The sequence below is a fragment of the Falco biarmicus genome, chromosome 10 (genome assembly GCF_023638135.1).
Source record: "Falco biarmicus isolate bFalBia1 chromosome 10, bFalBia1.pri, whole genome shotgun sequence".
NCBI classification, from domain to species: Eukaryota; Metazoa; Chordata; class Aves; order Falconiformes; family Falconidae; genus Falco; species Falco biarmicus.
In genome coordinates this window covers 18,599,579-18,613,119 of record NC_079297.1, presented here as the reverse complement: position 1 = coordinate 18,613,119, position 13,541 = coordinate 18,599,579, and the positions used below count along the sequence as shown (strand labels likewise).

The 13,541-nt window shown below is 48.4% G+C and overlaps 1 protein-coding gene across 3 annotated transcripts in view; it reads left to right on the top strand.

Moving 5' to 3' along the window:
• NUP160 (nucleoporin 160) overlaps window positions 1-13,541 on the top strand; it is a 28,763-nt gene that overhangs the window by 6,128 nt on the left and 9,094 nt on the right. For all 3 annotated transcript variants that reach the window (XM_056353444.1, XM_056353443.1, XM_056353445.1), the window contains exons 7-20: window positions 483-560; window positions 775-872; window positions 1,707-1,791; window positions 2,261-2,329; window positions 3,080-3,163; window positions 4,015-4,185; window positions 4,300-4,399; window positions 5,979-6,144; window positions 6,776-6,891; window positions 6,996-7,156; window positions 8,463-8,596; window positions 8,927-8,997; window positions 10,522-10,681; window positions 11,365-11,434. In XM_056353444.1, the coding sequence (XP_056209419.1) occupies window positions 483-560; window positions 775-872; window positions 1,707-1,791; window positions 2,261-2,329; window positions 3,080-3,163; window positions 4,015-4,185; window positions 4,300-4,399; window positions 5,979-6,144; window positions 6,776-6,891; window positions 6,996-7,156; window positions 8,463-8,596; window positions 8,927-8,997; window positions 10,522-10,681; window positions 11,365-11,434 (1,563 nt within the window). The remainder of the gene's footprint in view (window positions 1-482; window positions 561-774; window positions 873-1,706; window positions 1,792-2,260; window positions 2,330-3,079; window positions 3,164-4,014; window positions 4,186-4,299; window positions 4,400-5,978; window positions 6,145-6,775; window positions 6,892-6,995; window positions 7,157-8,462; window positions 8,597-8,926; window positions 8,998-10,521; window positions 10,682-11,364; window positions 11,435-13,541) is intronic.

Genomic DNA, 13,541 nt, shown 5'->3' with positions numbered 1-13,541 from the left:
TTCTCCAGGGCATTCGCGTACAGAGTAGAAGTGTGTATTGTGACTTCTGTCCCACTAGCACTCTGCTTGCTCTGGTAAGAACACGCAGAGCTTGGTTAGCAGCAAGTGGCTTGGGGATTTTGGACTTTTCCACCTTAGTGTCCTTACTTGCCCGCACTGTGTTGTCACTAGCAGTGCCCAGCAGTTACTGCCCACGTTACTGGTTTTCTAGTTTAGTCTTTCAAAAGACAGCTAGAAATCCTTCAGGTTCAGGCAGAGATGAGTGTCCTTGCTGAGAAGACTGAAGGCAGCAACACCAGTACGTGGTGCAGAAGGTCAGCTTGGCAGGGTCTGTGGCTCAGCTTGGCCCTCCTGCCCTTGGCCCTTTGGGGTCTATTGACTGTAGCATCAGGCGAGGGGAGGGACTGGAGATGAGCTTCCCCATGATGTGCTGGTTAGTGGCTTACATTGTTTAGCAAATTACTTATGAGGTGTGTTTGTAGTTCTGTGTCTTCCAGCTGGTGAGCACGGAGAGTAACCGCTACAGCCTTGACCACATATCCTCCCTGTTCTCCTCGCAGGTGAGTGCTGGGGCCTGGCTCCCCAGAGGGCACTGAGACGATAAGGAAGGGGTTGCTTACTGAGAGATCAGAGGCCTGGACTGCCTCTGTGAATAAAGAACTGTTCCCAATGTTTGGTTAAATGATACGAGGGAATATTTTATTGCTGTTAAGTACACGTGTCTCTATTGTACGTGAATTTATGATAAGAAAGTAAATTTGCACTCTCTCCTAGGAGACTCTCGTTGACTTTGCCTTAACCTCGTCTGAGATCTGGGCGCTGTGGCACAACGAAGAGAACCAAACCGTTGTGAAATACATCAACTTTGAGCAGTGAGTTTCTGTGCTGAATTGGTAGCGTTGATAGCCTCGTGAGGGTATCTGCGGGAGCAGCTCTGCATGCTGCTCATTAAAAACACTGATAGAGCTCTTCAACATTTCTCCTGTCCTGCTTTGCTGACTGAAGTGTGTGGAGGCGCAGCGGTACCTAGTTCTTCCTATTGTTTCTGTGTTGCGTGCACCACTGTGTCTCAGTGCGTATTACATGGAATTTTATTTTTCTTGGTTCTGTTTTATGATAAAGCTACAGCTCAGCTGCAGGAATGTGAAAAATTTAAAAAGCCAGGCAGCAGGCTTGCTGGAAGTGGAGTCTGCTGTGAGTGTGTCAGAGGGAGGGCTGTACTTCACCGACAGCTCCTTCAAAACATAACCAGCTGGTCTCTTCCAAGAAAGATCATGTTTTGAGGAGACCAGTGATGTGAAAGAATCATCCCTGTCTTTATAAGGATCCTGAGGAATAGGATACAGGAAGCTGAGAGGGCAGACTTGGTGCATAACCAGACCAGGGAGTTAAATAATGGGTGAAAAAGTGCTGTGAGTGTGTGCAAGTTTAGGCAGAAGAACCTAATGGTCAGTCTGAGAGAGAGTCACCTGGTGAGCACATCCAACCTGTTCTGCTAGTTTAGAGCTAAGGATGCCACCGTTAAGCTCTCCTGGCTAAATCTGTTGGTTGTTATTAATCAAAGCTCCTGTTACCAGATCCAAAGGGTTCTGTAAAATCTGTGATTGCTGGTGGAAGTGACAGGTTTAGTTCGGGTGGCTGCTTCTGGGCTCATTGTGTTGGAGCACTGCAATGCAGAACTGAGTCTGGTTCTGTTTTTCTTCCAGAAATGTCGCGGGACAGTGGAACCAGGTCTTTGTGCAGCCGCTGCCTGAAGAAGAAGTGACGGTTCGACACGATCAGGACCCCAGGGTGAGCCAACTATGAGATAGCAACAAGAAGTAATGAGGCTGCTCTGTCCAGGAGAACATGAAGACAGTTCAAATGTACAAATTGTATTGATTCGGTCTTAAAATGGCTCCAAATTAAAGGGGACAGGCCTTAGCCTCTATTACCACAGCATTAAAGCACTAAGCATGGTGATGAAACCAAAAGTTGAGGGATGAGAAGAATGTGGAGTCACTCGAGGGAGCCTTGAGACAAGACGTGTATATAAACAAGATCTGGAGCATGCGAGAAGCAGTGTTTGGTCACTTCAGGAACTGTGAAGGGGCTGGTAGGGGGGAGGTTCGAGCAGGATATGGGAATGAACTCAAGTTGGAAAGAAGAACAGATCCAGGGGATGAGTTTGAGAACAGGAGTAAGGATCAGAAGCAGTATCTTAAATGCTCTGCTCCTGACACATATGTTTTCTTAGATTGTGATCTTTTTCTCTTTGCAGGAAACCTACCTGGAGTATCTCTTCATGCCTGGCAGGTTCACAAATGCAGCTATCCAGAAGGCTTTGCAGGTCAGTGAGAGGGCATTCTGTGCACGTGCTGCTCGGCTTCATCCTTCCTGGCTGTTTAGCTGTGAGGCAGCAGGACTCCTTGGGGCTCTTGGCAGGCATCAGTTTGCATTTGACAGTTTGTAGACCTGTCAGCAGTCACTGAAGCAAGTTAGCGGCTGTTGTGCCATACTTCATCCAGTGTGTGTGCTGATGCTGGGAGGCAGAATGTGGTTTCCAGTTTTGGGGCTTTCTCCCCCTTAGATAGCAGAGAGGTTGCTGAACTTGCTTTGCAGTGCCTGCTGCTTTAGCCAGGGGAATAGAGACTCTCTCAGCCCACTGTAGTGGTCTTTTTCAGAATATATCTGCTCGGTTCTGGCTCCTCTAGGGCTGTTAAGGGCAACATGCAGTGCCTTTTCAGGAAAAATGGAAAAGCCAAACTTCTGCTCCTGCGACTGATTCTTTGTGCTGTGACCTTGTTAGAGGCCTATAGCAAGGTACAAGAGAGGGCTGCTGTCAAGGTGTGCGTCACTTCTTTCCTTACATTCTGGTGCACTGCCTACCCGGAAGCTTCCTCCATTTCCACAGGAAGAGTGAAGCTGGCTGTACATCTGTGTACCCCACATTCAGCAGCCAGCCATGTTTTTTGATGCTTTCATTTTGCAAAGCACTGGCTGACGCTCTTGTGTTTGCTTTACGTCACTCAGTACTGCTTGAACCCTGGGGAGACAGCTCTCTTGCTTTAAAGTAAAAGTTCACTCTGTTGCTTTTCAGATCTTTTCTCAAGGAACTGAGAGACACATGGATCTGACGTGGGAGGAGTTAAAAAAAGAGGTTACTTTAGCTGTGGAAAGTGAGGTGAGATTTTCTTTTTTTTTTTTTTTCTTCATGATGTTTTGTGCTTACATCTGTTGTATGCAGTATTGTGATGGTTCAGTGAAGTTAATGAGGTGCAGAGTGATTCCAGGCCTTGTTTTGTCCTTTCTCTCTCCAAAGAAGTTGCGTACATTTTTTTAAAAAGTACAAATCACCATCCTTCCTGTCTGACTTTTCCATTCCCTCTTCTTTTTTTGGAGTCCTTTCTCAGTGTTCTGCTGTCTCTGCTCCCTGAGTGCACTTCACTGGTAATGCATCATATGGTGCCCATTCCCAGCTCCCTGCAAATGGGTGCTATCACTCGTAATTTTGGACACCAAAGATAATCTGCTTAGGGGACCCATCTGAAAGATCAACTGGCTGTCCTTTTGGGTCTAAATTTCCCCCATTTTATCCTGCTGCTCCAGATTTTACTTTGATATGCTTGACTCTGTAAGCCAGCAGTCCTACCACCTGCTCTTCATCCTTGAGGCTGCTTAGAGTATTACTAGAAAGTTTACAAAAAAGGCTATACGTCCTCTATAGCAGTTGTCATGCACAATATTTTTAGAGAGGCCTGCAGTGCTGCCCTTTTTCTTGATATCATTGGTGCTTCTTTGTCTAAGGTTGTACCGATACGGTTCTTGTGATCTTTGTTCCCCTCGCTGTTTGCTGTGTGATTCAGTGCTGTAGGAAAGGTGGTGGGGAAGAGAACTGTAGCTGGTGTTTATAAACCTTAACCATATAAAGGTGTGACACTGGTCACGAGAGACAAGACAGCAGTCTGAATGCTACAGTTTTTCTCTCTGGTTCACTGCCTGTATTCACCTGAAGTCTTGTTTTGGTCCTGCTAGTTCCAGAGCAGCGTGACAGAATATGAGTGCTCGCCGGAGGAGTTCTGGCAGCTGCAGGTGGAGTTCTGGTCCAAGTTCTATGCCTGCTGCCTTCAGTACCAAGAAGCGCTCTCACGGCCCCTGGCCCTGCACTTGAATCCCTACACCAGCATGGTGTGCCTGCTGAAGAAGGTGAGACTGAGCGGCGGTGGCTTTTTGGCCTCTGTGGCCAACTGAAGCAGTGATGATCTGACAGAGGTGTGGATCTGGGGACCTCAAAGAAGGGCTTTCTCCTCACCTTTCTAGGGCTCCCTGTCTTTCCTCATGCCCTGCTCCTTGGTGGACCACCTCTATCTCCTCTCTAATGAGCACCTCCTGACTGAGGACGATGCTGCAATCTGTGATGGTAAGTGAGATGTGGAGCTTTTTCATTGTTGGAGGTTTAACACTACATGTCAGGGAAACCCTAGACAGAGGGAGGGATGCAGGAGTTCCCAGAGGTCTCTTGAAGTGCTCCTGACTCTTCCATAGTTATGTACATGGAGCTAGTTTTTTTATTTTGGCACTTGTAGGGAGTTTTATTTTGTGAAACCTGCGATCGTGCTCACACCAGGAGTTAGAAAGCGGTGTCAAGGCTGCAGTTCTGCCATGATCCCTTTCAGATAACTTAAAAAGGAAGCATCTCAGATTTTGGGCTGCGTGTTGCTCCGTGGTAAGGACCTGCATTGGTGGATCCTTTGCCCTTGTAGCTTTATAAACACTCTGTGTAGGCTGCGGTTAGCTGGTGCCCTCTTCATGCCAGCTCTGTGTGGGGCAGATCTGCTGGGTTGGAGCCCGGTAGTGTGCTGGTGGGGAGAGTGGGGTGCAGTGTTTCTGACCATGTGGGTGACCCCACCAATATGAACCCTCCTCACCATTATCTCGGCTGGGTGCTTGCTCAGCTTTTCCATGCCCACTGAGAGCTGTAAGACCTACTCTGACACGGTCCAAGTGGTTCTGTTTGTAAAATTCCCCAATCTCTGTGTCTTGCTGATGGAGTAAACTCCTTTCAAAGATTACAGATGAGAAGGAAACTTGTGGCTGGGCTCAGCTGCCCAGTTCTGCAAACTTGGTTTTTAGTGCAATGTTTTTGTATAAATGTTTTCATGTAAGCACTGGAGAGGGACCGTGCTGTTCCTTGTCTCAGCGGAGTAAATGCCAGAGTGTGCAAAACCTGTCGTTAATATTGTCGCCACAGTGCCCTCTATGCTTTACTGGCTGTGGAATGACGTTTCACAAGAAAAAGGCAACGGAAAATGTTACCTAAGCTCTACTTTCATGCTCGAGTGATCTTTATATTTTTTATAAAGAAGACTTGTCATCCATTTGGTTGAGCTATTTCTGGATCTGAGGGAAGGAAAGCTGGAGGGCTGGGTTTGGGCAGCTAGCAGTTCCTGCCCTGTCTGTTTCAGACTTCTCAAAAAATCTAACTTAATTTTCAAAACGCATACATGAAGGACTGCATTGCAAAGCAGTGATTTGAACCCTCAGTACTGAATCTTCAGATCACTCCTAAGACTGTGAAAATCCTCTCACAGCTGTGAGAGGTGGTGCTGCAAACAGATAGCTGCTGAAAGGAGAGTGCTTTCTGCTTGGCAGACCTAAGTTGTCTGAGCCGTTTGCTCTGGGTTTTTTTTTCTCTTATGGCGCACTAATTATTTCCTTTCAACCTGTGGCTGGAGAAAATCCCTTGGAGGAAATTTCATTGTTTTCTTGTTGCATCAGTAGTTTTTACTTTCCAAATATAAAGCCCAAATCTTTCTTTGTTAACCTCTAAGTTTTAATTTGGCCTCATAGCAGGGAAGGGGCAGTTTGGCATGCAGGATTGAGACCAATGTGCTGCTAGTTGTTTGGTGGTAGGAGCTGAACTAACTGGTTTTTGAATGGCCCTCCCACCTTTGCTTTGAAATCTCTTGTAAATATACAGTTAGATTCTTTCATTACAGATTTGGAGATGTCTCGTGATGTTGTCTGTCTTGTCCAGTGCCTTCGACTGATCGGAGAATCAATTTCCATGGAAATGGCATTCATAATGGAAATGGCTTGCTCCCGCCTCCAGCCTCCAGAAAAGGCTGCAGAGCAGATCCTGGAGGACTTGATAGCTAATGACACGTAAGGAGATGTTTTTGCAGAAGCTCCCCTGCAGGGAGGCTGTGATGGCTGAGCAGGGATTGCCTGGAGCCATCCTTGATTGGCATCAAAGCACATTTGAGATGTCCGGGCTTCTCCCTGTGCTGCAGGAGACTTTTCCAGGTCTCCTTAGAGTTGGGGAGCGTGGGTATCAGTGACGTTAGCAGGGTCTTCCGTCCAGAACCCCTTTGCTGTTGCTTGGGGTCCTCCAGAAAAGAAATGTTCATGATTCTCAGGTAAGATAGCAGAAGAGGAACAAGTTCCTGTTAGGTAATCATTGCAGTGTGGAAAGCAAGTGCCTGCAGACACTAGGTAGAGGTCAGAGCCTTGGTCAAACCATGTGGTTACTGTGCTAACCTCCTGAAATCATTAGTGGAATGCCAGCTATCTGACTGTTATTTCCTGGTAGCCTGGGGGGTGGAATAAATAGACTGGTTCCTGCAGGTGCCGTAATAAAACTCCAAGCCAGAAGAGGATTCTCATCAAGAATGTCCAGGCTGATCAGATACACTGCCTTCCAGAGAGGATCAGTAAGGGAGGAAAGGGAGCACTCTTGAGTTTAAATCTCATGTTGCCGATGATTATCATTATTGTTATCTTTTTCACTTTGCAGGGAAAATGTGATGGAGGATATACACAGCAAGCTGCAGGAGGTCAGAAACCCCATCCATGCCATTGGAGTGCTCATCCGAGAAATGGACTACGAGACAGACGCTGACATGGAAAGAGGTGAGAGCTCTACAGCGGTGTGTTTGGGCTGGGAAAGCAGTGTCTCAGCAAGTGTTCTTGTCTGTCTAGTTCCTCCCCTTATCTCAGTGATTTTTATCTTTCAGCTCATCATCTAGCTATGCGCATGAACCTCACCCAGCTGTATGGTAGCGGTAGGGCTGTCAGCGTGGTTTGCTGGGGGGTGTGTAAGATTGCTACCATCCGTTTCCTGATCTGTCGGGACCTGTTGATCCTCCAACAGCTGTTGCTCCGGCTTGGAGATCCTGTGAGTACAGCCCTTGAAGCTACTGCTACGCTCTTTGAACTTTTGGGTCTTGGGTTCTGGTGGTGCCAGGCTGTGAGCACTGTCTCTTCCCACAGAACACTGGAGGCTGTTTGAACTAGCCTGAGGCTTGGGCAAGGCCTGTTCTCTTTCTCCAGCTGCTTTTGTCATCCTAAGCAAAGCAGTGCTCACACCCTAACCTCTTTCCACGATGAGCATCCAGGAAGCAAAACTTTGCAGGAGGGCGGCATTGTTTCCAGCCTCCCGTCTGAAACAACACTGCCTGAACATGTAGTTTTCCCATCTGTTCCCCATCCCTCCCCTGGTGCTGCGCAGCCTAGCGTGCACAGGACTGCAGCCTTGTTTTCTGGCAATGCAGCACGCAGCACCTCTGTGTCAGGGCAGCAGTGTTTACCCAGAGGCCGTAGTTTCAGCCTCTTGGAGGCTGCTCCAGCCAGTGCAAACAGCCGCCACGATGGCAGCTGTGTTTGTGGTCATGGTGGGGACTGGTCTGGGTCCGTTCTGTGGCCACGTGAGGGATGGTGCTGATGGTTTGGATGCAGGGGTGTGGAACCAGTCCCCAGACAAGAGGAGTGTTGTTTAAACCGATATTTGCTTGGAAATGTTACTGCAGTAGTTTCTTGGTTGAAAAGAAATCCCCTTCTTCCCGGATAAGGTTGCCCTGGTAGCATTTAAAGCACATTGCAAGGTGCCCTTCTGGAGCCAGGCTCTCACAGACCGCAGGGCATGTGACCTGCTGCTTGTTTGATGATGAACTACTGCTTTGCCACCTTGACACAGTTGTGTCCTCCACAGGCATGGATTGCTTTTTCTTCCGTGTCACCTAGCCATGCTGCTCTTGGCTGGAGCCTACAGGGATGCAAGGCTGGGCCCTGGGATGGTCTCTGCAGCAAAGCCGTGATTTCACTCTCGGTGACATTGTTGCGGCAGTGCAAAGCACCTTTTTGCTAGTGTCCACACATCAGCAGGTGTGGGTATTCACAGGCGAGAGAAGCACTCTGTGTGCACATAGCTTTGCTTGTTAAACTTTCCCCATGGGGTCTGGGCCACCAGAATAGTTGAGTTGCCCCTTGGTCTGAGGTGACACTAATTTATGACCAGGTTATTCTGGTACATGCAAGAGTCCTACTGGTCTCCTGGGTGGGCTGAGTGAACTGCCGGGCTATTGAGCACCTTGGTGTTTGCAGGAGGGACGAGCTGCGCCTGATATAAACCTCAATGGTTGCCCTTGTCCTGCCATGGCTCTGGGCTTGGTCTCTCAGTGCGCCAACCTCTGGTTTGCTTGCAGATGGTTCTGGGAGGGGGACAGCTGTTCCAGTCTCAGCAGGACCTGCTGCACCGCACCTCTCCCCTGCTGCTCTCCTACTACCTGATTAAGTGGGCGAGCCAATGCCTGGCATCAGATGTCCCCGTTGACACGCTGTAAGTCTCTATACCGATACCGTGCCCCTTCTGTCTTTGATTGTAGGCTCCTGCTAAATCCACCTGAAATGCCCTTCCTGATGTGAAAAGCTGGTGGCTGCTGTGGGAGTATCACTCTAGCAGTCAGGTTGTGCTGGGGAGGGTTGGTTTTTTTTCTTCCACGTTTTGAGCTGACTCCTTGCCTTGTGCTAATTCTGCCGTGTGAGGTCTTGCTGTTCTGTGCACTGTTGCCTTTTTTGGCAGTAGGAGTCATTTGAGTTGAACAATGAGCGCAATTAAAGCAGGAGGCGTTTTGTTGCCTCTTCACTGATGGCTTTTTTTCTTCTCTAGGGAATCTAATCTGCAGCATCTATCTGTGTTGGAGTTAGCAGACACCACTGTTCTAACGCCCCATAAACTAGGTAAGATGTCCACAGTTCATCAGCTCTCGGTGTTTGTGTTATTTATACCTCTGGCACTCTGTCTTTGCCACTCTATGGAAATGCTTTCTGCAGTGAGCTAATGGAGTGCGTGGTTGAATGACCCCACTTTAGGTGGAGATGTTTGTCATGCCGTCCACCAAAAAACAACAAAGGATCTTGTAGCATTGGACTGGGACCAGAGATGTGGATCTTATCCTCAACTTGAGGAGGATGGGAAGGCCTTGCTCAGCCAAGCATTATTAATGCTGACCCTGGCAGTGTCAGCCAAGCTCACCTCTCACTCACCTACGTTACAGCGGCTGTAGTGGGTCAGACCAGCTCTGTCCTGCTCGCCAGCCTTTATCCCACAGTAAGCAGGAGCAGCAGCTCAGGGAAAGGAGAGAATGTAGCAATACTTCCCCAAAACATACTTGTGCTTCCAGCCCTTTGCAGTTGAGACTGAGTGTTGTTCACAGCCAGCGCCTCAAGGGGAAAATTGCAGCTGATAATTCGTTTGCATTTTAAAAGTCTTGCTGCAAAGACATATGCTTTGGGTTACTGTCATGGAGGAGAAATCCCAGTGGGGGAGAATGTATATTTAGGATATAGAATATGTAATTAGGAGGATGTGTACCTTGAAGCAGTTAGGGAGGGAGGTGGTGAGCAGGATGGGGGAGAAAATGCAGAGGTAAGATGCTGCTGTAAGTAGTCTGCACTTTGAGCCTAAGACACTTCGGAGGGAGCTGAGAAAATTGGTGACAAACAGGCAGCAGTGCCACGTGTGCAGGGCTGTGAGCTGGAGAAGAATTTCCTCCACTGGCTTACAGGCCTGGGGCATTTGTGCTCTTTGTAAGCACACTGCAGTCTTTGGAGTCCGAACTCTCCCTGAATGAGAGTCTTGGTTCAGGAGGCAATTGCCTCGATGTAAATGTCAGCACATGAAAGCAAAACTGAAAACATCCTTTGTCTGTGCCAGTGTCGTGGGTTATTTCTTGGCCGGCTCGTGAGGAAAGTCCTGTTTGGCTGCTGTGCTGCAGGAAAAATATGTGAAACGTAGGAAAGATTGAAAGGAGATGGCAGCCTGGGGAGAGGCGTTGAGAACAGTTAGCTAATGGGAGATTGGATTGCTGAGGGTGCTGGAACGAGGATGGAGGCATTTGAACAGATAGCCAAATCAGCACTCCCTCAGCCCTGCCCTGCACAACACTTGGTCGCGCTGGAAAGCTGCAGCTGTGTTGCGAATAGCACAACTGGAGAGAGAGCACAACCCTTTTTTGTCTGTTGTAATTGAGTTGTGGTTAATAAACATTGCAGTATGTGGCTCTTTGATCTCCTGCTACTCCCTCTGACTTAACCAGACGGCAAGAGAAATCCAAAACCAACAAGTCTGAGTATTGAACGTGCTTATTGTTTTGCTCTGTCTTAATCTGTGATGTTTGGGCTGATGAGCACAGCACGATGTAGAAAGCCTGGGATGTCTGCTGCGGGCCCTCTTCTCAGTGTTTCTTTAACTTATATTTTTAGTATCCAGCCCTCAAACAATTGTGGAGCTGTTCTTCCAGGAAGTGGCCAGAAAGCACATTATATCTCGACTCTTCTTACAATCGAACACCTCTTTAGCTGAAACAAGCCTGAACTGGCCCCATCTCATTACCGCAATAGTGACTGACTTTTTGCCGCTTCTGTATCCTTGACTGTAAACCGGCTGCGAGGTGCTCACTCTTGCCGGGCTGGAATCAGGAGGAGTTTCTGTACAGCATGGCAGTGCCAGAGCCCCTGCGCGAGTTGTGTGAGATCCTGATACGGAGCTTCCGTGCATCCGGAGGCTGGGAGCATCGGTGGGTCTGTGGGAGGAGGGTTGGGGCTAGTGGAGGCGGTAGGGTGGTGGGCTGCAGAGTGCTTGGGGGCTGTAAGTTGGCCACCTCTGCCACCAAGCCTCATACAACTCCAAAATCAGTGCTTTCCACGCCTACATTTCAAAGGCAAGTCTCTGGAACAAGTGACTTGTTAGCATTAATGGGATTTGCAGGTATTTTAAGATTTCACAGAATCAGTCCTGTTCCGGTGCACAAGAAAGGATTTGAGTTTTTGACTTTAAGCCCTTGAGCTCTAGCAACTTGACTTGGCAAGGTGCGGTGCTGCGAGATTTGGAAGAGTAACAAGATTTGGGTAGTTGTGGATTAGATGTACTAATGGTTTTGTTCTAATATGGATAAATCTTATTACAGAATAATGACTTGTATAAAGAGCAGCTTAATCTTCTCTCCTTTCCCCCCACAAACTGAGTGCAAGAGGCATGCTGACTTTCAGACTAGTTCTGTGAGCTCCTGGGGCTGGATTGTCCCATGTTCCTTAACCGCCGCTCAGATGGCCCAGCAATCCCAGCTTCCTCTTCCCTGAGTGCCTGATGGGGAGCTGTCAGTACACCCAGCTGCAGGTGAGTGCTTTGCGTCGTCTCTCTCATAGGGGCTGAAGGGGGAAGAGCAGGAGCGGGTGCAATAGCAAACGCTGTCTTTCCAGGCGTGGGTTTCTTTCAGCAGCAGCTCTGCGCTTTGGCCAGTGCAGAGGTGTAACGCAGTGTGAGCTCTCTGCACAGCTGCCTTACATCTGCTTAGAAAAAGCTCCCTGAAACATCATCTTTCTAGTTGCTGGAGTTTGTTCTGCTTTCTGCTAGTCACTGCTCTCTTGAGCTCAGACACGAGCTAATCTTCCCAAATACTCTGCTCTCACGTCTCCCTTTTGGAGATGATGGGCTGGAGGTTTGTCCTGCAGATGAAACATAGAGCAAGGAAGGATTCTGCTGGGTAATTGTTAGAAATCTCTCGTGTAATTATCACAGTGTCGGTGCGGTGAACAAACTGTAAGGTAGCAAATATCTTCCATCTTCCTCATGCATCTGTCTTGTTCCCTGTGGTGTCTGCCTCTGCTAACAGAAGGGCTTTTTGCTAAATATCTCGTACCTAGAAAATGACGCAGACAGTTTGCTGGGGAATGATTTCAGGTGGTTGTTTTATGCATTTCCTCTTTCATCTGTTTTCAAGAAAATCCAGGCATAAGTGCTCAGGATTATTATATACCCTTTTCGTGGAGGAGTTCAGTCTCCCAGGGCTTGTCTGACAGCGTGATACTGCGTGCAAGAAACATCTTTGCAGAGCTTGTTTAAATATCACAGCAAGCCCGTAATCCAGCAGCTTGCTAGCTGCTGATCTACCCGTAGCCTTTCCTGTGGTACCATTGCAAACAGATTGCCCGACGGGACTGGGGTTCAGGAGGCTGTCTTCAACCCAGCAGCTGAAATAATGCTTCAGGAGGGCTTATTTATTTCTTAAATGTCCTTACTGGTAAAAAACAGAGTAAGAAACATCTGTCGCCTTCCCATCCCTGGCTGTGCTCCCAACATCTTGGCAGCAAGATGAGTGAACTACTTTTTTTTTAGGTGTCTCCATAGACTGCTGTATTTCAGCTGTTTCTCCACTGTCTCTTCCCGTGCTCTTCAAGGGCTTGGTAGTTGTAGCTGCTTGTGCTCTAGTTCTGAACCGCGTGGTTTCTTGTCTGCAGTGCCATGTGACACGCTTCATACCCTGACTGATGGCAGTCCTTGAGGCACGCAGGGCTAGGCAGGCTGTTATTAATGACATGTTTTTTCCTGTGCTTAGCAGATCCTTTTATTCTCACAGTCCCTTACACCTGGGGGCTAAATTGCTGTCTTTTGTGTTCGTGTTGCTTCCGAGAAGAATGTCAAATCTGCAGAGCTTTTGAGCCAGGAAATGCTGGGATGGTTTGGGCAGCATCGTTGTACCTCCTGGCATATGTGCACTCTCATGGCACGAGCATGCTTTGAATTTCCTTGCATTGCTTTCGCCTCACTTGTGTCCTGCCTCAAGGAGGTACAAGAGACTTTTATATCTGCAGGGGCAGGCTCTTCCTCCTCCCCGCTACCTTCTGTTACGCTTACTGATCCCAGTCAGTCACGTAAACTTGGATTAAGTGCATTGACCTCAGGGAGCTCACACTGGATTTGCCTCGAGCGCGAGTACGGTGACCCACATAGAGGTGGAGATACAGGAAGCACCCTGCGAGTAACAGGCGGGCACAGAGAAGGTCTAGTGACCAAAGCACTGGCCTGGGATGAGGGCCAGACCTCTCCTTGTTACTTATTCTGTATGACAAGCTGTTGAGTAAGCCTGGGTGGGATTTATCTGTTGTAGCTGGCTAATCAGAACAGTGAATCCGGGCTCAGAAGGATGCGTTGCCACGTGGCTTTTAGTGAATGCATGGCTGGGGTAGATGGGGCATATGTGCCGGTGATTTATGCACATGCAAAGATGCAGGTCGTCCAGTGAGACCTTGGCTTTACCACCAGGTCCTGGCTTCTCCGCCTGCCTCCCTGCTGAGTCCCAGAGTCCTGCTAGTGGGACATCTCTGCTTCTCCAAGTATGAAGAGCATACGCTGCTCTCCCAGGCACGAGGGATGCCAACTTTTGAGGTTTTGTCATGCTTCCTAGCTGCTTATTGATAGGTGATGACACTTTGCAGCCCTTATA